Source organism: Hipposideros armiger, unplaced genomic scaffold, assembly GCF_001890085.2.
Source record: "Hipposideros armiger isolate ML-2016 unplaced genomic scaffold, ASM189008v1 scaffold_126, whole genome shotgun sequence".
In the NCBI taxonomy this organism is placed as follows: domain Eukaryota; kingdom Metazoa; phylum Chordata; class Mammalia; order Chiroptera; family Hipposideridae; genus Hipposideros; species Hipposideros armiger.
The window spans coordinates 2,895,437-2,916,443 of record NW_017731476.1 but is presented as its reverse complement, the minus strand read 5'-3'; the positions used below and the strand labels follow the sequence as shown (position 1 = coordinate 2,916,443).

The 21,007-nt window shown below is 54.6% G+C and overlaps 2 protein-coding genes across 2 annotated transcripts in view; one reads left to right on the top strand and one right to left on the bottom strand.

The window, feature by feature from the left end:
* The window catches only part of TMEM204 (transmembrane protein 204), a 31,094-nt gene extending 10,218 nt beyond the window's left edge, over nt 1–20,876 (bottom strand). The window contains exons 1-2 of the mRNA XM_019648640.1: nt 16,099–20,876; nt 11,114–11,269 (exon numbers count right to left, since the gene is read on the bottom strand). Of these exons, the coding sequence (XP_019504185.1) occupies nt 11,114–11,269; nt 16,099–16,378 (436 nt within the window). The 5' untranslated portion in view covers nt 16,379–20,876. The remainder of the gene's footprint in view (nt 1–11,113; nt 11,270–16,098) is intronic.
* Nucleotides 1–21,007, top strand: part of IFT140 (intraflagellar transport 140) — a 109,123-nt gene that overhangs the window by 61,304 nt on the left and 26,812 nt on the right. The window lies entirely within an intron of this gene.

The following is a 21,007-nucleotide window of genomic DNA, read 5'->3' as shown; positions in this document are numbered from 1 at the left end:
TGAGCTGCCAACAGGTGGCGGGATGGCTCAGCTAAAAAAAAAAACAAAAAAAAAACATCCATCTACCTCGGCCATGTCCTAAACAGTGGTGACGGTGACTGATCTCTGTGTCAATTCTCTGCACTACTTGTGGAGCTTGTTATACGTGGAAAGCTGCTGGATGCTTGCTTTCTGTTAAAAATAATTCTGTTTGTCATGCACACTGACAAAAAGAAACTTATGCTATTTCTGTCTCCCAGTGAAGGGTGCACCCTCTGCTCATGATTTTATGGCACCGAGTGTCGCGTTAGGGGGTAAAGAACTACAGCTTGTGTTTTGTGTCATGAAAATGGAAGTACTTTGTGTGTCCCCTCATTTTCACTATGTCTTTTGGGCATGTCTTGTCAGCCAAGGGGGCTTGTTACGTCTGGTTGCAACAAGACTGAGAAGGACGGGGCAGGATGGGAACTTCGGGAGAGCCAGTTAGGATGCCAGCGTATGTCTGACAGGAGAGGAGCAAGGCCCCGGGTGCCAGGCGCTCTTAGCAAGGCCAGTGGAGCTGGCGGGCTGGAGACCACCGCCCCACCACCACCACCACTCCCCCGCCGCGGAGGGATACAGACGCTTACCCTCTGCTGCGGTCGAATCCTGTTCTCTCCCATTTTTCACTAAGCGTCCTTTCAGTTTGTGTGTCTTATAAGAACATTTTTAAAATCTGTTATGTTATGTGGCCTCAACTCCAATTCTCCAACGTCATTCCTCGAAGCAGAACAGAGTGAAAGAATTGAGCCTCCCCACGGCCTTCAGGGCAACCCCCTCTCGCGGCTCAGTTATCTGTCCTGGGGTTGGCTTACACAACTGATGAATGAAGAGAGAGGACCTTGAATTTCATGGCCAAACATTTCAGTGGAGACTTGGGAATTATGAGAACTGGATTGAAAGAAGTGACCCTAAACTGGAAAGGACTAAAACTCACCCACTCACCAGACTGGCAGAATTAGAAAGGGAGAAAACGCCAAATGTCGGACCCGGTGTGAGGCAGAGTCGGAGCTCGAGACAGCCCGGTGTTGCCTTGTGACCCACAGTTCCACTCCCAGGATTGCACCCAAGGAAACTCCTGCCCATCACAGGAAACACGACCACAGCCCCAAATCAGCAACGTCCGAAACTCTCATCCACAGGAGACACTGAGCTGCGGGCAGCGGGAAAGGGGCAGGTGCTCAGCAGCCTGAGCCACACTGCATCGGGGTGAGCCCCAGACGCGGTGGTGCCTGAGAAGTCACAGGGACACAGCTACCACACATGTGTTTCTCTGTGCACGGTCCACACAGGCTCAGCCATCAGGCCGCTTTCTAAGAAACCCTGGAGAGGGAATAAAAGCCTAAAAAACCAGGGAGTGGCTGAAACGAACGCAGGACAGTGGTTACATCCCAGGGAAGAGAGGGTGCCGCAGGAGGGCACCCAGAGGCTTCTCAGTGGTCACCTCATTACGTCTTTAGCAGGATACGCATGTTTCCTTTAGTCCTTTGCATGTATATTTTACAATAAAACATTTAGAATATTGTAGGAGTGCAACTACAATAGATCCTTCAATTGCAAGCCCTTCCTGAGGTCCATCATGACACAGGCAATAGGCTTGTGCGTTTCCCCTTTCCATGCCATGCCGGCCGGCCTTGTAACGGATGTTAATGCATTTGACATGCCCTAGGCTTCTCCCACAGCTGCACCATCAGCTCTGAAGACACTTGTCACATGCCCCCACATACGACATGCCCTTGTGGCGTCTTTGGCCCTAGAACACACCTCAGCCTAGCCCTGCCTGGCCTCACACTCCTCCCCTGCCCCATGGCTGCCCCGTCTCTGTCAGGCTGCAGCCACACCAGTGTTTCTCCACACCTCTGAGATGCCGAGTTCCACTCTTTGTAGGCCTTTCCAGGTGCTGCTGTCCCTGTACTTTGTCAGCCCTGAGGAGAAGGGCTGCCTGCTGTCCCCGTCCCTGATTCCACTCAGCTTAGTGGTCAAGTCACATGTCAGCCTCCTCTGGCTCAGAGCACGGCGCCTCCTGCAGTTGTCCCTGCAGCTAGAGTGTGGCCTGCCCATTGATCTCTGCCTCCCAGTAATTACTTATTAAGTGAATTATTTGCGACAAATCCAAATAGAGCCCATAATGCAGAGTAGAATGCAGCTTGGTCACTGGGAAAGGAGATGTGATGAATCACAGTTTCCACAGTCAAGTCCTCTGAGCTTCTTAATGACCAAAACCCCTCAGAGGAATGACAGGACCCCATTAGCCGTGACTGAACAGATGTTACTCAGCACAGGGCCAGGGCTGCTGGGCCTTAGCTAACGTGTGACATGTTCAGCAGACCTGTTGAGATTCCACTTGAGTGTGCTCTGGGGGCTAAGGCGCCGTCGATTTGTCCTTGGGGAACTGGCATTCTTCTTGGGGGGATGAAGATGAAATGAATCACTACCACATGGCCCATCTCATAAAGAGAGGCATTTAGGATGCATGCTGTGGGCGTGAGGAAGCAGCACCGTGCCAGAGAGCGGGGGCGGCCACTGGGCAAGCCCTCCCAGCACTGGGCTGGGCCTGCAACACCGGAGACCAGTGTGTGGCAGGGTCACGCTGAACTTTAAATGGTGAAAGTGTTAACTCATGGAACCACTCCACAGAGTGCGTGAGCAGAGCAGCTGCCAGCTTCTGATCCCCGGGCAGTGCCAAGGCAGGACTCAGACTCTGCCCTGTGCCCACACTCAAATTCCCCAGCATTGCAGAGCTACTCAACTGTATTGTCACTTCGTTTCTTCAGATCAGTATCATAGGTTTTTGAAAATAGGGTAAGCTAAGATTTTACAACTGTTGGAATCTGCTTATTACTTCCTTCCTATGTTTAGCTATATTGCCAACAAGGTACACAAACTCAGGTTTCAGAGCATGTCGGTTTTTTCCATTATAAGATGAAAGAACACTCAGGAGGTGGATAATTGATTATAGAAGTCTAAGTTCACAGACACGCTGGGCATAGCCTCCTCATCCTGAAAAACACAAGCAGGAAAGCGATAAAGAGGGCCGGGATCAGAACAGAACCTGAGACCTGGTGTTTTTACAAAGTGAAAATGAATGAGCCGAGTGTCCTCCTCTGTCATCATTTGTCTTGAAAACTGGTGAAAATCCAGCAGTGAGCGACCCTGGGCTGTTTGCAGCACAGGTATGGGTGTCTCGCTGCCTAGCTGGCGTAATTCAGAGTCTGCACCTTAGCTGGCTTTTTTCCCCCCCGAGAAGTAGACAGGAAGTGCCTATAGTATGGAAAAAAGGTTAAAACTTATATTGACATGACTTATTCTGTATAAAGACCGGCATGGCTTTTTTAGTTTATTTTCATTCAACTTAAAACACATGTAATCAGAGAAGGGGTTTGTTTCCCTAACGTTAAGAAAATACACTTAGAAAAACCCTCTCCTGCGTCAGGAAGATGCAGAGAAGCTACAGGAACAGTGGGCACAGGCACCGAACTGCAGGTAGAGCCTGGGCCACATCCCTGGCACAGGGACACGTGCATTCTGCCTCATCCCAACTGCTAGAGCGTCCGCTGGCTCCCTGGTTGATAAGCATCCAACCCTGCCCTGGGCCAAAGGGGGCGATAGGTACTGAACAGACAGAGAACCCAGGGGTCTTCTGTGGATGCCACGTGTCAGCAGTAAAAAGCCACAGAGATATGAAAAGACACGGCCCGTGTGGCCTCCCAGCCTCGCTGCATTCCAGCCTCAACCCTGACACCCAGTCATCACTGTATGCAGACATTCTTCTAAAATCAGCCGTTTGCTTTCACAGAGTTCTCCGGCTAGCGGGAGAGGAGCAGTGTGGAGGAAGTAGATACCGGGCTGCGCTGGCCTCAGCCTCAGGTTTTCCATTTCTGTCACTACCTGATGTGCAGACCCCCCTCTCTTCTCAGAATTGTCCCTGGAAGACTTCTCTCTCAAGCCTTTTCAGTGATGTTAATGTTTGTCCAGAAACAAATCTGAAGGGGAGCATTTTAGCAAACGCACCGAATTCTGCACGTGGAGTCGGTTCCATCCTCATGGATTTATGTTTGCAAAGCCAGCAGCTTCTTCCTGTGAGCCGGCTGTGGGGCAGGCAGCATGATTCACAGCTCAGCCTGCAGAGCGCCCTTTCCTTTCTCTTCCTTCCTGACTGCTTCCTAGGGCGTCGGTGTCTGTCACAGGACCTTCCTTTGACTGACTGTCAGCACACGCAGGTGGCATAAGTGGAAAGACCATGGGGCCTGACCCTTGTCCTCTTCACATAGCACACCTGCCCTGGCATGCCCAGTGGCAGAAGTGGCAAAGCAGGCGCCTGTGACTTAGAGCTGGTGTGACAACATCTAGAGGGAACATGTACAGAGCAGACTAGGTAACGAGCCCGCTTAAGGCACGGCTCTGGTTGGGATCTTCCAACATAGTGAGCCGAAAAAACGGTGGTGATCCTGTGTTTCTCCCTAGAGGGAGGGATTCTGGAAAAAGGAAAGTTAAAAATGGTACGATTGATGCAATCATGCACTTCCACAAGAACCAATGCTCTGAGCTGCATGGAAAAAATGGAGGAGAAGGAAGAAATGAGAGGTGTGGTTAGGATGGAGACTGGGGCTTAGGTCATGGGTGCAGAAGACAGAAAAGCAAACTGTCCAGACAAAACAACACACTGGTTTATAGTAAAAAAACAAAAACTTATGTCTTTCTATGAGAAGGTCTTTGAATCTAAGAAGACAGAGGAATCCTTACCAGTTCCTGCGATGCCAAGACAATTACCATTTATCACCTCAAATGACCTTGGAGGGCTGATAGAACCAGCATTCTCAGGGGTGGGGGGAGTAAGTGGCCTTTCATGTGTTTATAGGTTTTGCCATCATGAGAAAAAGTCTAATGATTTCCAGAAGTGGAAAGAGGAAGCCAGCAGACAAGGAGCCATGTGAGGCTTTTAAAGTGGCTTTTGAGCAGGTTCCACAGTAAACTGCATTCTTAGTCATCCTGCTTAAACTGGAGAGGCTTTGTGTTACTAAGGAGGGGACTGGCTGAGGTGAGAGAGAGAGCTTGGCGCCAGAAGTGCTTCTCAGGAGGGCTGATGTCCATCAGCTACAGAGTGTATGCGAGGGAGAGCTCAGTTTGCAGATGACACTGAACCCTCTGAAGTGCCAGGCTGTGGAAATTGGGGTGCTGGCAGCCGGAAATGGACAAGCGAAGGTTCCCTTATTTGAGAGAAAAAGCACAAAGCCGGGGCTTGCTGGGAGCTCCATAAAGGAGATGAGGAATCATTGGAGAATGTCCCCCAGGAGAGCCTGAGGCCATTATGAGGGCAGTTCATAATGAAACATGGCACAGCCGACTTCTGCAAAAATGGTTCTACGTTTGTACTTTGCATAATTTCACTGTGGTTATTATACTTTGAGAAAAACTGTAAGTCTGAGAGAGGTCCAGGGCCATCCGCATGACTGATGAGGAGGCTAAACTCAAATTTATGCAGAGATGGAGGGTGAGGGTTACTTATGATGAGAGCTGGTAAATCACAAACTAGGAATGATATCAAATATTGGAATAAGAAATCCATGGACGCCTGAGAGCAAGGGCTGCATGCTTTAGAAGAAACACATTGATAAGTCTGTGGCTAATAGACCTGTGTTTAATGGAAGTGGCTAAAGCCAGTGTTTAAAAGGAGGCAGACTGGGCCGGCCGAGTGGCGCGATGGTTAATAACTGGCTTGGGACGCCAGAGGGCCCCGGTTCGGATCCCACATATGAGGGCCAGTGACACTGCCCTCTACAGCTAAGATGCTGAACAACAGCTCAACCTGGAGCTGGGCTGCCATGAGTCGCCGGTGACAGCATAGGCTGCAGCCCCTGCTGCAGTGGATTGCCATGGGCTACCGTGTGTAGCCAGCAGCCAGCATGAACGGCCAGCAGCCGCAGTGAGTGGCCGTCCAGAGGCCAGAGACTGATCTGCCTCACCCGGGAAGAGCACAATGATGGTGCCAACTTGGGCCAGTGAAGCAACGTCCTCCACAACTAGACTGAAGAACAAAAGGACAGCAACTTGTCTGTTACCCTTCCCCCAATTCCCCAGTGCTGTTCCCATCCCCTCAATTCCCCAATAAAAATATTTAAAAAAAAAAGGAGGCAGACTGCTTGGGCTAAAAACTGTGTGTTACGACATTGCTAAGGGGACTGTGCTTTTTCTCAGAATGTTCCTGCTGTCATAGGCACAGATGGGTGCAGCTTGGGGCACCATTTCTAGGGTCATTGAATGCAATGCTAGGGAATTTCTTTCACTTACATGCTAGTATTTTGCAATTTTTGCAAAAAGGATTGGAGGTGGTATATACACGGACTTTAATGAGCAGTGGGCATGAGAGAGAGAGGCTTAGGGAAGGGAGCAGATGAGAAGCCTGGCCCTATGGCCCCTGTCGCATGACCCCATCTCATCATCAGGAGAGACACTGGCTCCCAAGATGAGGGGGCGTGCCTACTAGCCCAGTAGTAGGCTCTCAGTAGTGAGGTGCACAGGTCCTCCACCCCAAGGAGAGCGCCAGCATGCACTGATGGGATGGTGAGCCACAGGGGATGCCGGTTCTGTGCCCAGCCTGACTGGGCATGGAGTGTCCCAAGGTTCTCAGGCTGGACTCCGATACAGTGTACTGCCCTGGAGGCCCAGCAATGGCCGAAGAGTTGCCCTTTAAAGACGCAACTTGACCCAAATACAGAGCCCTGAATAACCGCTAGATCGTCCGTCCTGCCTAAACATGTCAGTCCTGCAGAGCCAACAGTGAGGGTCCAGGGACCCCTGCGAGCACCTGGGGGGCTGCAAGAGGGTCATGCTTTGGAAATTTCAGAGCCCTCTCCCCAGTATTCTTCCTAGGAGGGTAGTCTGCCCATGGGGCAGGTCAAGGGAGTGCCTGGCTGGGCTGTGGCACTCACAGTGGGATCACGTGGAAAGCCCTAATCTTGACAAAGAGCACGGAGGACGTGTCTGTGGACTGATGACATTTCAGTGTGGTGAGCGTGGGAAGTCAGAATGGTGGTAGCAGCAAGTGTGACTGCAGACCTGCGATAGCTCGCCCCGTGGCCCGAAGAGCAGAGGGCTGAAGTGACTCATCAGAGCCAGGCAACCTGCTCCAGAGTCCGCTGTCACCCTGACACCTGTGGGAATGCTCAGCCACCCTCAGGAACCCCGAGCTGCCCGCCAAGCCGAGCTGCCTGCAGAGCTCACCCTGGCTTTCTCCTCTGTGTTCCCAGTGTCCAGCGTGTGTCGTCAGCATCTGCAGTAGCCAGAGGCGGGGAATAACCTTTCACCTTTCATCAGTGGCATCCTCTGACCCCCATTCAACACTGCTTTCCCTGCTCTGCCTGCGCCTTCCTGCAAACAGCAGTGAGGCCACAGACACAAAGGAATGGAGAAGCAGTGAGAGGAGGAACCAGGAGAGTCAAGGAGGAAAAGAAGGTCTGTAGAGCGAGCCAGATCGGAGCTCACGCAGATGTGAAGCTGTGGGAAGGGAGCACTTAAAACGCCTGGCAAGGGACGGCCAGTTAGCTCAGGTGGTTAGAGCGCAGGCTCATAACACCAAGGTTGCCGGTTCGATCCCCACATGGGCCAAAGAGCTGTGCCCTCCACAACTAGATTGAAACAACTACTTGACTTGGAGCTGATGGGTCCTGGGAAAAACACACTGTTCCCCAATAAAATTTCTTTAAAATAACCAAAAAACCATCTGGCAAGGCAGGGGCCCGAGCACCACAGCTGCTGGCTCTGGGCCTAGAGCAGCCCATCGGCCCCCACACAACAGGCCCTCATGACACCTCTGCTGTCAGAACACGAGGAGCGTGTGGTCGCAGCCTAGCTGCTTTGGGCCCCCCGGAGAGGGCTCCAGCGCCTCCAGGTCAGATCACTGACAGATTGAGTGACAGGCCGAAGAGGGCTTGGAGGAGAGAAGAAAGGATAGCCTGACAGCTGGTGTCTGCCATGTACTGGTTACAACAGAAAGAACTAAGAGGAAGGGGAGGGGAGGACAGTGGCCTGGGCGACAGCACAGAGCCTCTCATGGTGACTGGACCTATCTCATCGGCCACTGTGCAACCCCTGCCTTCCAGAGTGTTGGACACCCAGCGGGGGACAGGGGGTGACCTTGGGCACCTCAGGTCTGTGTCCCTAACATGTAGAGAGCTTTCACCACAGGGAAAACGCAGCGTTTTCACAGCATATTCAGCGTACAGGAGGGGGGTGCAATACAGAACAGAAAGGCATTTTTTTCCCCTTTAAGTCAATTAAAATTACACTTGGAAAATTCTGCAGAGAAATTAGAAACTTACATGTGGTGGCCTGAACACAACAGAGCAAACCAGGTGAAATGGCTGATAGTCACGTTTTTACCCTGAACACGGCCGTTTCATTGGGTTCCCCAGTGTCACTCACTATGGCAGGATCCTTCGGAGCCTTTGCTTTAAGTAGTGGGGGGCTGTCTATTTACATACCCAGGCCTGGCATCGTGTGGTTGTGTTTTGTGCCCAGAAATGATTGTGGAATGAATGAGCGAGTGAGCAGCCTCCCGTCCCCTCCGGCTGCAGTGCCAGGCGGCCGTCCTGTCAGTGTCTCAGACTGGTTCCAGCTTTTCCTGGCCTCGGGTTAACACCATGTGCTTTTCCCTTCCTCGCTCTCTTCCCCTGCCCACCCTCTGGCCCAGGCACTGGGGACTCAAGGTTGGCTTGCGTAACAGGTACTAGCAGGCATTTCCCCCTCCTGGGACAGGATATCCTGGCGCCCTTCAGTCTCCCCCTGACTGTTTAAAACAGACCGGAGCACAGGAAAAAACCTAACGCTAAAATTAGCAGCATGATAGAAGAAAGGCACATAGCTGCATTCTGTACTGTTTGTCAATGAGACAAGTCTAAACAGGGCCAAATGCATTTCCTTTTTGGGCAAAACAGACCTGTTAGGGGTGATGGTCAGACACCAACGAGAGAGGCAGCCTGTGGAGGCAAGGGGAACTATCTGAAAAGCCATGGGCTGCCCCTTGGTGCCTCTGGCTTTTTCCATCGGCTTCTGTCTGTCTCACGGTTTTTTTAATAGAGCCTGGTCCAACCTTCCCAGAGGTTGTGATGGCCTGGACATGCTCAGGAGAGGAGCACAGTACCCCTACCCCACCCCGGCAGGACAGACCCCCAAGAGACCTTGGGCAACCATCCCCTCCCCCCCCCCTCCCCCCCGGCTCAGGGTTGCAGCAAGACAGCTTGATTTCAGTTAATGGGGCTTCCCCCCTTTGCAAGTTTTTTAAAAAATATTACTAGTAAACAAAACACTGTCTTGCTCTTAAATAAGAGTTTGCAGGAAGTGAGATATCAGTTGCACACCAAACCCACAGTATTTCTCCTAACAATTCTAAGTAAGCATTTCAAAGACATTTCTTAAGACATGCAATGACCAATTTGATTATCCTGCTAGGAGGAGTTATTTTCAGAGCAAGAACTGTTACTTTTCATTTCCTTAACGCCACTAAAATATCTGTTTTTAATCCAGCTTTTCTCATCACATTTCAAAATCTTCCACTTCCTTCTTGGAGGGATGGAATTTGAGATAACCCCATCTGATGGAGAGGGGCCATTTCAGTGAGGCAGGGAAACCAATTCTGTGTGATGGCCCTAAGGTCAGCAGAGGGCAAATGGGTGCTTTTCCTAAACGTGTCCCTATCACTTGGCATGTCTGGGTTTTTACCTGCAGTCATGGAGAAGGGACAGAGGTAGGAGTGACCCGAGATCCCATTCAGCCTGCCTCATTAATTCTCAAAATCAGTCCAATGGGGGGTACCCATCATCCCTGCTTTGCAGCTGGGTAAACTGAGGGGTGAATTGGGTCCCATGGATAATACGTGATGGAGCCAAGATGAAACCCAGCCCCCTTCATGCCAGACCTCATGCTCTGCCCTGCTCTGCCCTCAGTACCCGCTCCTGAGGTCCAGCCTGGGTCGTGGGGAAGTGACCTGACCACGACCACACCACCTTCCGTGAATAGGGTGAAGAAGGGCCTTTCTAATTCCCACCCAGGCACTTTCCAGCACACAGACATCTGCCAGTCTGTCAGCCTCATTCTGGAAACTGTGTTTCTCCAGAAAGATAAGAGCCAGGATCTATTATTCCTGGAATGATTCACTTCATACTTCCTGCCATTTCCTCTATGGGGTTTGTTGGAATCGCACCTTCAACATGGGGACATGTTGCCATTCTCCACCGAGCAGGTCGGCTGCTGATGCCTCCACGCCCCGGCCCTTTCGGTCTCTGTGCCCACTGGACCACTGACCTGACTGTTCCCCAATAGGAAGTGGAAAGCCTGACCTTCCCCAAGTTTCCACGATTCACCCTAAGATGGCGGCAGAAAGAAACAGACGTTGAGGGAGACCGGTAGAGCAGAGCCCTGTTCTTGGGGGTGACAGTGCCTCCATGGCCACCATGGAACCTCCTGGAACAGTTCCATTCCAAATTCACAATGATGCCACCACTCTCACCCTCCCAAGACCACAAAGTGTGCTCATGCGATGCCCCCATTTCAGCCTGCAGTCGCCCCCAGAAGCCCTGGTGGCTTCCAGATTGTTCCAAAGAGGCTCCCTTCCTGATGGCTCTGGGCCTGGCTGCTCTATGCCTCACTCGCCAGGCATGGGCTCAAGACCGCGTTCGCCCTTCCCCCCAGGGCAGGCAGCTTCACTGCTCCTCCCAGCTGCTGTGGCCTCTTGAGAGGGCATAAACCCAGGCAACCCACCACACGGGCTGCAGGGGGACAGAGAAAATACCAGATAGCTAAGACTTTGGAAGGTGGAGCACGTCACCCGCGTGCCAGCACCTTGTCTCACAGTGGAAAAGGGCCGGAGGCCACGGCGACAGAGACAGGCGGTGCCGCTTGCGTCCTCAGTGCTTACCCCCCACCACGTGCATGTTTCTGTCTTGCTTCCGCCCATGGTGACCGGTGGGGCGACAAGCGGAGCACAGGGTGACCCAGGAGGTCGCCTTGACATTGGAAGGCCACCATGGGCCTTTCAGCCCCAACAGGAGCTGAGGGAGCCAGGGCTCTGCCTGCCCCTCTGGGGGCCCGGGCTACTTACTTGCCAGCTGGAACGCAGCTGCCATGGCCTCCTCCCAGCACTGGGAATCGGGTGACATCAGGGGTAGGCCCATCATCCCAAGGACGAAGGTAAGCTGGCCTACAGCAAGAGCCACCGTGGCGACCAGATTGCAGGCACGCATCATGTCGAACTGCACTGTAAGGGACCAAGAGGGAGAAAAGGGGGGTCAGGGCAGGGCCCCTCTGGGCTGGGGTTCTCTTCTTCCTGCTCTCAGCTCATCTGTCTGCGCCGAGAACCACACTGATCTCCCTTCCCTCCCCGCCACAACCCCGGGCTCCTTGCGCTCTGACCCCCGAGCCCCGACAACCACACCCGGTCCAGGAGTGAGGCACAGGGGACATGTACACAGGACCGAGGGGGGACAGAGCAGCCCCGTGGATGAACCTCAAAGGTAGGGGCAGTGGCAGCTGCAGTGGCAGTGTGGTCGAGAGGTCTAACACCTGATAGTGGCTGATTCACAGCTCTGCACTGCTGGGCAGCCTTCATATTTAGCGCTTGTGGAGCCGAGTCAAATGGAGGTGCTGTGCCACTTCCCACCTCAGAGCACACTTCTCCTCCTGCCCATTCAATCTGCAGCTGCTTCCTCCTCGCTGTCCCTCTGTCATTCAGAGCCTGAAGGATCTCGCCATTCCCGCATCCCAGGCCTCCTCCCAGTGCCTGCTCTGGCCTGGGGGTGGCACCACTGGCCCTGAGGTCAGCATGGATGAGGCAGGATGGTAGCAGAGGCCCTGGCTACTGGCAAGTCAGGGCAGCTTCTGGAAGGAAAGCCTAGCACCCGAGAAGCATAGGAGAGAAAGAGAGTGTGCACGCAGGCGTGCCACTAGATGCATGAGAGTCACCACCAAATGAGCTCTTTCACCTTGAGTCAATCTGAGCGCTGTGGGTTCTGCCCTCTCACTCACTTTCCTCAAAGGCACAGCCCCCTTTCCAGGTGGGCCACACTCCCAGGGAACTGAGCTCAGCATCTGTAGTCTTCAGAATAACCACAGGAACATAACTGCCATCTCCAAAGATGCTGACACTCCTCTGACCCTTTACAGCGCCAGGAGACGGGAGGCAGGGGCCAGGTGAGGTCATGAGAGCCCCCGTGATATGAGCAGGACCAGGCCTGGTTTGGCTGTGGGTCCAGAATGCTGGGAGAATGACAGTCAGTGCTCTTTGAGCCTTAGCATAGGGGACACTGGGCTTGTGCACGCTGGGGTGTGAGATTTCCTCCCTTCCCCTAAGGCTGAGGCCGTCAGCGTGGGCTAATAAACCCAGGTTCAGGGCTATTTGCTGGAACCTTCCTAGCTCCTCGTGCAGTCTTCAGGGGGCACCTGGAGGCGATGCCAGCCTGATGGCCCCATAGGATGGGGTGAGCCCAGGCAGCCCTTTCCCGCTTTGTCTGGGAAAACTGGTTAGCTTCTCACGGAGGCTGCTGTTCACAATGCTCTTTATATCTTCTTCGCAGTTGATTTTTTTTGCAACTGTGTTATTATTTACATGATGATACAGAGATCTTTAAAAGATGGTAGCATTTGGGAGGTGGCAGTGACCTCAGAGACGAGGGCGTTAAACACAGTGGAGGTTGACAGCACAGAGAGTGGAGTGCTGGCTTCACAGTCAGGCCCAGACAAGTCCATCCAGTCTCTCAAGCCCAGTCTCGCAGGTGAGCAAAGACATGAATGAACTGCTGGCCCGCAAGGGGCGTGGCCTGCGGTGGACATGAGCACCGGGGGATGGCCACGGGGAGTGCACAGTAGTGTAGTGGAGGCCACATGACCTAGGCTCCCGGGAGCCAGGAACAGAGTACCGGGGACCCCAGCTGGTCCCTCGCCACATGGTGCTCACTGCCATGCCCACCGGTCATGCTCCTCAGCCCAGCTCCACCCTTCCTGGCAGCTCTGAGCACCCAGCCCTATGCCACACACCCTGGCAGTGGCTCCATGTGGCGTCCCCACTGCATGCTGCACAGGGGCCTCTGCCCAAGTCACCAGGTCCCTGTGAACCCGTGTTGAAGATGTCTATCTAGAGGGTATAAAGGATGAACTGGGTACCGATCGCCTGCAGACCCGCCTCTCTGCCTGCCTATCCTCTGAGCCATGCGTGCTCCCTTCTCCAGCAGCCCAGAGGGGACCTGTCCTGGCTGGAATACACCATGCCCAGGGGTTTCACAGGTTCTCGCACTACCTGTATGCATAGCCTGGACAATAGTAGCACCTGGATTTTAAGGAGCCCAGTGAGGCTGTGGCATGAATGTCATCTGGCCAAACAGATGGGGTACAACTATGCTTCTCCCTTCACCAAACGCCCCGTCTTTTTGCCTTTCCAGTGAGACTCAGGCCATCCACCTGGGGCCAGAGAGCAGGGAATCATCACCCATGGGCGGGCGGGCAGGGGCTTTCCTCTGGGAGCTCGGCTCCAGCCATCTGCCTGAGATTTAATTATGTTTATTCGTGATGCACCTCGCTTCAGAAAAAAGAGCTTTGAGGACCTGACAGAATGCATGAAATATGGAAAGATGAAAAATGGCAGAGAAAACAAGGAACAGAGTAAGACTAACCCTGGATTTAGGTTGTGAGGTCTTTTAGGGAGCCAGAGGGGCACCTCAAGTCCCCTGAGTCACCCCCCAAACTTCCCAGGGAGGAAAGAGCCACCTGATCAATAATAAAAGTCAGGATCACCACACGCCGCCCAGCAAGCATCCTCAAGGACAGGACCCAGCATAACTTGCGGGCAGCTGGAGGACCTGGACTGGCCCCCGCGCCCCCGACCCAGCGCACTCAGGATGCCCAGCAGCACGGAGGCCCCGGACCAGAGCTGAGAATATTGGGTGATAGCCGCTCTTGATGTCTGCCACAGTGAGCCTGGAGCACCTCTGAGCTCCACGGGGCCTTGCCAGAACCTCGGGCACAGAGCTGACGGGAGCCTATCCGCTGTCCCCCAGCTGCTGCCCTGGTTGCCTCTCACGATGTCTGGAATCTCTAGGAAAGCCTGGCTCTCTGGGCAAAGCAGCGTGAGTGACGTGTGACAAGGGATGTGCTGCTTCCCCTTGGTGCCCCTGGATGGATGCTCGGGCTTGAACTGTGTGACTGTGCTGTCAGGGACTGTCAGCCCTGCAGCCCAGATCCCATCACCCCGTCATGGCTGGGTGGCGAAAATGGTGTTTATGCAGAGCCAATGGGCATTATCCAAGGACTCCTGCTCCCTCCTCCTGATCTCTGCGCCTCGGCTAGATCTGGGGAAGCTTGGGCTGGGGTTAAGAAGACTGGGCACCGGTTTGATTTAAGGTGGCGGCCAGCAGCCCCAGCTCCAGACCACCAGGCCCCAGACACCGACTTATTTGTCATGTTCAGTCCCACAGAGCTGGTGCGAAGCCCGCTCACTTTCCTCCATTCAGTCTCTCTCAAGAGAAGCTCTTGTAGACATTTCCCTTGTTCTTGACAAGTATTTGATGCTCAGAGATTCACTAAGAGTCAGCTGCCACAAATGCCATGCTAATGGTGAGAGGATATTTTAAAAGTTAGTCAAGGAGCTTCTCAGGTGGTCAGGGAGGTGAGGGCCAGCTGTGTGTCCTCCTGGCCTGAGGTGACCAGACCTCAGCATGGGGATGGACGGGATGGGGAGGCCTCAGGCTGGGGGTGGTAGAGAGGTGTGGGGCTTGGGGAGTCCACACTGGAGCCACCGCGGGGCCACTGGCTTTCATTGCAAATCAGGACAGTCTCCAAACCAGAAGAACGGTTCTCGACCAGCAAGAGACCCAAGTCCAGCTGCATTTTATCCGGCTTTCCATAGGCCTCTGAGCTCAGAGAGCTCATAGAGAATTCTGAGATCATTCATGCACTTTGATTTTTTTAAAGAGAGGTTTTTGTTCTCTGCTTGCAAAGGAGGAGGAAGGGACAGACGGTCACAGCCACCACTCAACAGAAGACCCCCTCAGGCTGCAGTAAGGGGCTCTGAGTGCACAAGAGGGTTGCATGCCCTCGAGGACCTCGGCTGAGCCACGTGCCTCCTCCAGCCTGCGTTTTTGGTCTGTGAAATTGGGCACCATCCCCCACCTTGGGTTCCTTCACATCTCTTCTGAGCCCATCCCATGGCAGTTGGGGACAGACACACACCAAGCACATCATATGCCTGTGTTGTGTGAGGACTTTAGGGACACCCTCTGACAGCATCTAGCAAAGGCCCAGCCAAAACCTGGTGTGTCACATTTCCTTAAAGGCTAGCATTTGCCTTTAGAATGGATGACGCCTACCTGTGAGTTAGACCCTCTCAGCAGTTTAAAGAGTCATCACAGGGAGACCTTTGCCCATCAGCCACCATGACTGTTTAGATGACAAGCATCTTCAAACATAGGAACCTTCCCTCCGTGCACGCAAATCTGACACTACTTTCAAAGTCAAGTTCTCACCTTCCAGAATAGTGATAGGCGCAGTGCCCGGCATGACCAACCAGGGCCCGTGACAAGGCAGCGGGGCGGAAGGGGTGAGGGCTCTGCCCTCCTGAGCCCACATACTATCAGCCCCAGGGTTCCCCCCCTGCCCTGCTCACCACCGTAACCACCATAACCACCTTGACGACTGCGGAATGAAGTCAGAACTCAGCCATGTGTTCTTAAGCTTGTTTATTTTTCTCATTAACAACCTTAATTTCCCACCAGGAAAAACGAATTTTCCTTGATTTGGTTGACGCATCTGTCCTTTAGCTCTGCATGAATGGCAGGGAAAAGCCCACTGCTGCGTGAGAACTGTCATGAAAGAGCAGAGGCAGATCTGGGCTGAGCAGGATTGACATGTGCCGGTGGCTCCCCAAGGAAGAGTGGACATTGAGCTCCAGGCCTGCCCGGGTTCCCCAAAAGCCAGTGTCACCCCTCGGAGCCGAGCACCCCTCACCCATCAGCAAACACAACCCATGTCTGCCACGGGCTGCGCAGGGCTGTCGGGCCCCGCCCTCTCTAAAGTAGACAGAAAAGTAAGCAGACTTACGTTTGACGGTGCCTCGTGACTCCTGGAAGCCTGCCGCCTCGGAGCCCCAGCCCAGGGCCTCGCAGTCCCGTGCATCCGCCTGCCCAGGCCTGACCCCGGGGCTCTGCCCTCCCCGGGCCCGGTCCACCAGCCAGCAGGACCTCCACAGCCCCACACTCCGCTTGCGCCCGTCCTCCAGCGTCTGGTACACCCAGTTGGGGGTGAAGGCTGCCGCGTTGTTGAGGACAAGAGAGACCAGGGCCACAAGCACGGCCGTAGCCACCAGTTTCTGGACGGTCATCGCCGACTGCCAGTGCCGTCCGCGTGTCGTGGAGAAAGTCCCAGACCCAGTCAGCTGCTATGGCCAGGGAGAACCGAGACGCTGCTAGGGGCGGCTAGAGGACATCACCACTCATTCTTGGAGGGTCAGGAAGGCCCGTGTGACAGGTGCAGGTGAGCCCGTCTCACGGTCCCCCTTACCCTCCTTCCTGCACCTGGAGCAGGGCCAGGCCTGAGGTGAAGGCAGCTGTGTGGCCCATCCCGGGAAGGCAGCAGAGCACCAGCGAGAGCCCCAAGTCCTGAGCACGCTGTCGTCCTGGGAAGCAGAGGCCCAGGGAGGCTGGAAGCCTCTTCTTCCCGACACGGGAGAACCGAGAGTCACTGGAGACGAGAGACAGGCGGCAACGTGGGGTCAGCTGGGCCTCACTCCTTGGAACCAGCTGAGCTCAGAGCAAAGCTCGCACGGTAGCCGGGCTCTGAGCAGGGCCTCTGGGAGCAGTGGGTTCAGCAGCCTCCGTGCTGCCCAAGCCCCTGCCTGGTGCCTCCGCCACAAAACGGCTGGTCCTGGAAAGCAGAGAGCCTGCTGCAGGGAAGTGAGTGTGTGTGTGTGTGTGTGTGTGTGTGTGTGTGTGTGTGTGTGTGTGTGTGCGCGCGCACACGCGCGCGTGCGTTTTCCCCCTGTCTCTCAGCAGAGAGGAAATGGTTGTTTTTGAGGCTGTTTTTGGTGAGCTGGAGGGCGTATCCAACTGCAACAAATAGCTGCCGGCCACAGCAGCCAGACACTAACAGGATGTGTTTCCTGATAGGAAAGGCAGGGGGGGCCTTCTGAAGTCCTACTCTGGGACCCTCCTCCCCAGCTCCTCCCCGTCTTCCTTTCCAAAAGGGAGGGCCTGTGGTGCCGGCCCAGAACAGACCCACGGTCCCACCTGGCTGCCTTGGAGACGGCCAGTCAGGCGCTCAGGTACCGTGGAGCAGCTGCAGGGGCAAGTGCTGCCCACGGTGCCCTGGGCACGGTGCTCACGAGGCCTGGGCCCGGGGACAGCGGCCCGAAGCTCGGGGCAGGTAGGGCCCTGCTGACCAGCCACCCGCCCAGCCCTTGGTCCTTTCCCCAGCAAGCAGTCTGCCATGGCCTGCCCTAGTCACAGGGAGATACAGATAGAGGAGGGGACTGCCTGGAGGGCAGGGTAGCGGAACAGCCAGCTGTAATGAACAGGCCCCTGAGATAGGCCCTCACCTTCCAGCTCAGACCCCCTTGCCTCGATCTGACAGGTCAAGGGCCTCACCTAGGGAACAGCCACACCAGGGCATCCAGGGCATCATGCTCGAGAATCAAGAAGGCAGGGCCCTGGACATGCCATGCAGGGCGTCCAGGGAGGCCTGAAGGGGATTGAACAAATGTGGCTTCTGGCCTGGGCTGTTGGCTGCTGATGGGACTATCAAACTGCATAGCTGATAGGGGACCAGGTCCATTTCTTGGGTGTGCTGGTGTACTTTGAACAGAGCCGTTCAGCTGCTGGGGGCTCGTACAGACCTCCGTCTGTTCTGCTCAAGCGTCTCTGAGCCGGCAGACCAACACAGTAAGAGGGTCTGTGACACCACCTCGCAGACCCACATCCAGCACAGAGCCGTTCACCCAGCCAGCACCCCAGAGCTGCGAATGAATAAAAAGGCACATGTGCACCATGGTATGTGAGCACCCATCTACGATGTGCAGTAAAACCCCTGGGGCTCCGGGTAATAGCACGTGCTGCCCCAAGGTGTAGGGAGGAGTGCCCTCACTCACAAGAGAGGAAGTTGGGGCTCAGAGAGGTCACGGAGATGATGAGATGACCTCAGTGAGGGACAACTGGGCTGGTCTCAGCCCTCCCCTTTCACCTCCCGCTTCTAGAGCTCCGGAGAGTTCCCAGTCTGTGTGGACGCCAAGCAGGGGCCCGCCCGCCCTGGAAGCCCCCAGAGCCCCTGCCCACAGTGCTTTCCATTTCATGTTTGCATGGTGCCTGTAGGTGCAGCACGCAAGGCGAGTCCCCCCCACATCATCCAGTCTGTGTTCCTGAAAGGCAGGTGGCCTTGGGAGAGTTGTGGGTCCCGAAAAATGTCCGTCCATCAGTTCCCTGAGGGATTTGACCTATTTTAGGATTTTCCCACTTTCCGTCTTTCCTTGGCTTGTGCCAGGAGAAAAGTTGCCGTTCCTGTTCCCCTCCTCCCTGTGGACCTGTTCTCGCAGCACCAGGGGCTGGATGAGGCAGGGCCCGGTGGTACCCACACGCAGCCCCTTCTCCGAGGAAGACGGGGGCCAGCAGTTCAAATAGAGTTCCTGAGCCCACAGTGCAATGGATTGAGGCCTCGAAAAGGAAGTTTTCCCAAGTCTCCATCAGAAGGGAACCAATTCCCCTCCTTACTTATGTAAATCACTTATTCTTAGGTAGTCTCTAAATGGCTAATTTCTGATAAAAAGCAACACAGGGTTTCAGATACAGAAGCACCTGCTTTGCTTGTCCCAGGAGCAGCTGCTGGGCCAGAAACATCCAGCTGTCTTTCCAGATTGGGCGGCGAGGGGGGCCAGGACCCCCAGGAAATCCTAGGCAGGGGCTGGGGGTGCTCCTGTCAGTTCATCAGGTCCTACACCCTCAGCCATTTCCCCAGAGTCTGGCTCATGGCAGAGTGGGAAGCTGGGGGGTGGGGCAGCAGTCCTAGTAGCTGAACTTGAGTTAGGAGTGACACTGTCTTCAGAGAACCCCTCCCCCATGTCCATTCATCCATCCTGTGACTAGGGGGTTCTGCAGGGGAACGGAAGCCAAGCCATGGGCTCTGCTCCCTGAGCCACCTGAAGGGCCCGTCCTGTCCTCCAGCATCGTGGGTCTTGGGTTCTGTCGTGGGGTCTAGCTGCAGTACCAGCATGTACTAGCACACGGACAAACAGGAGTTTTTATCTTAAAGCGGAGACGCGCAGGAGGTTTGGCAACCGTGTGTTCCGCTTAGTAGACTGTGAGGCTGTTTGTCTTCCAGTCACCCACGCCCTGACTGGGGGTCTCCACGGCGCAGGCCCGAGAAGAGGGGCCTCTGGGGGCTGGATCTGGCCGGCCCTCCAGCCGCCCCGTCTGCTGTGCGCATAGGCGCCGCTCTGGGTTGATGAAGTGCAGATGTGAGTGCTGTCCACAGACTGGCTCGGAGAACAGGAAACTCTCAAGACTTGGATAGAGACTAGGTGGTGTTTACTTCTTGGAATTTGTGTCAGATGCACAAACCCCAGGAGTGCACCCTGGAGGTGGGGCTGCCTGTGGAGAGGACCGGCGCTGATGCTGTGCTGGTGGCCATCGGCAGAGGCCAGCGGAGGACACAGCCAGCCCTTTGGGCCTGCACTATTGGGCAGTCCTGCGTTCAGCTGGGTGAGGAGGCGCCTGCGCCCACTGCAGTCCCCTCGGGCAGCCTCAGCCCAGCAGGGACCTCTGAGGGTGTGCGTCCAGCACAGGCTATTTTTAGTGGATACTTAGTTCCCAGGACAGAGGGCAGTGTGGAAATAACTGGACGTTTCAGTGATCTGGTGGACAGAATCCTTTGTCGAATATGTGCACACAGTATGCCCAGTGCTTTTACCCCAGGGAAGCACAGTGAAACCCTGTCAGGTCCCTGACCCTCTGTCCTCTGCCCCCAAGAGTGCTTGATGCTGGCCAGGCATACAGCCGTCCACACGGGGAGACACATAACCTGGCTCTGTCCACTGGGAAGAGTTCTGGGACGGAGTTTTCAGGTTTCTGTTTGTGCAGGTTCTTTTCCACTTTAATTGGATGCAGATATCAGCTATCTGCTTTTAAGACAAGAGAGGAAGGGGCCACCCCCAGCACTCGCCCTCACCATCGTCTCATACCGTTGGCATAGAGTATTTTAAAGAAGGTTCCAATCGTGGGAAAACATTTGGAAAGGGAGAATAAAAGGCCTCGTGTCTAACCAGCACCTTGCACAGCGGGCCTGGGAGGTCCCAGGCAACTCTGAGCCCCAGACCAGCACCCACCTCCCTGCGCTGCCCATGCCCACTCCGGGGCACCACCTCAAAAGAGCCAAGGCATGTTTAAAGGGGAACAAGAAGTCTCTGAGGAGCAGTGACGACTTTGCACCAGTTCTGTTAGTGGAAAGAGAGGAGTTGTACAAAATTGACAAGAAACTGTGGGTGAGAACAGGGTGTCTGTTTCGAGATTCCAGATTTGACCCTGGACCTTGTGCTCTCACTAGCTGTCATTTCTAGAACCAGCAGTATTTGGGGGAGCCTTGTTCACTGGGTCTGAGTCTGCCCCCAGACCCTCATGGCTCCAGGGATCCCCTGCCTTAGCAGTGGCAGTGTCCAGGCTGCATACAGACGTGCGCTTCTAGACACCTGGCTTCACACCCCTGAAGCTCCCATGGGAGTTCCAACCCGTGAGGATGAGGGAAAGACAAGCTCTGATTTTCTGCTTATTATAAGGAAGGGAGGGCGGCCAGTTGGCTCAGGTGGTTAGAGCGCAGGCTCATAACACCAAAGTTGCCGGTTCGATTCCCACATGGACCAGCAAGCTGTGCCCTCCACAACAAGATTAAAAACAATGGCTTGACTTGGAGCTGATAGGTCCTGGAAAAAAACACACTGTTACTGTTCCTTAATAAAGTTAATTTTTTTTTT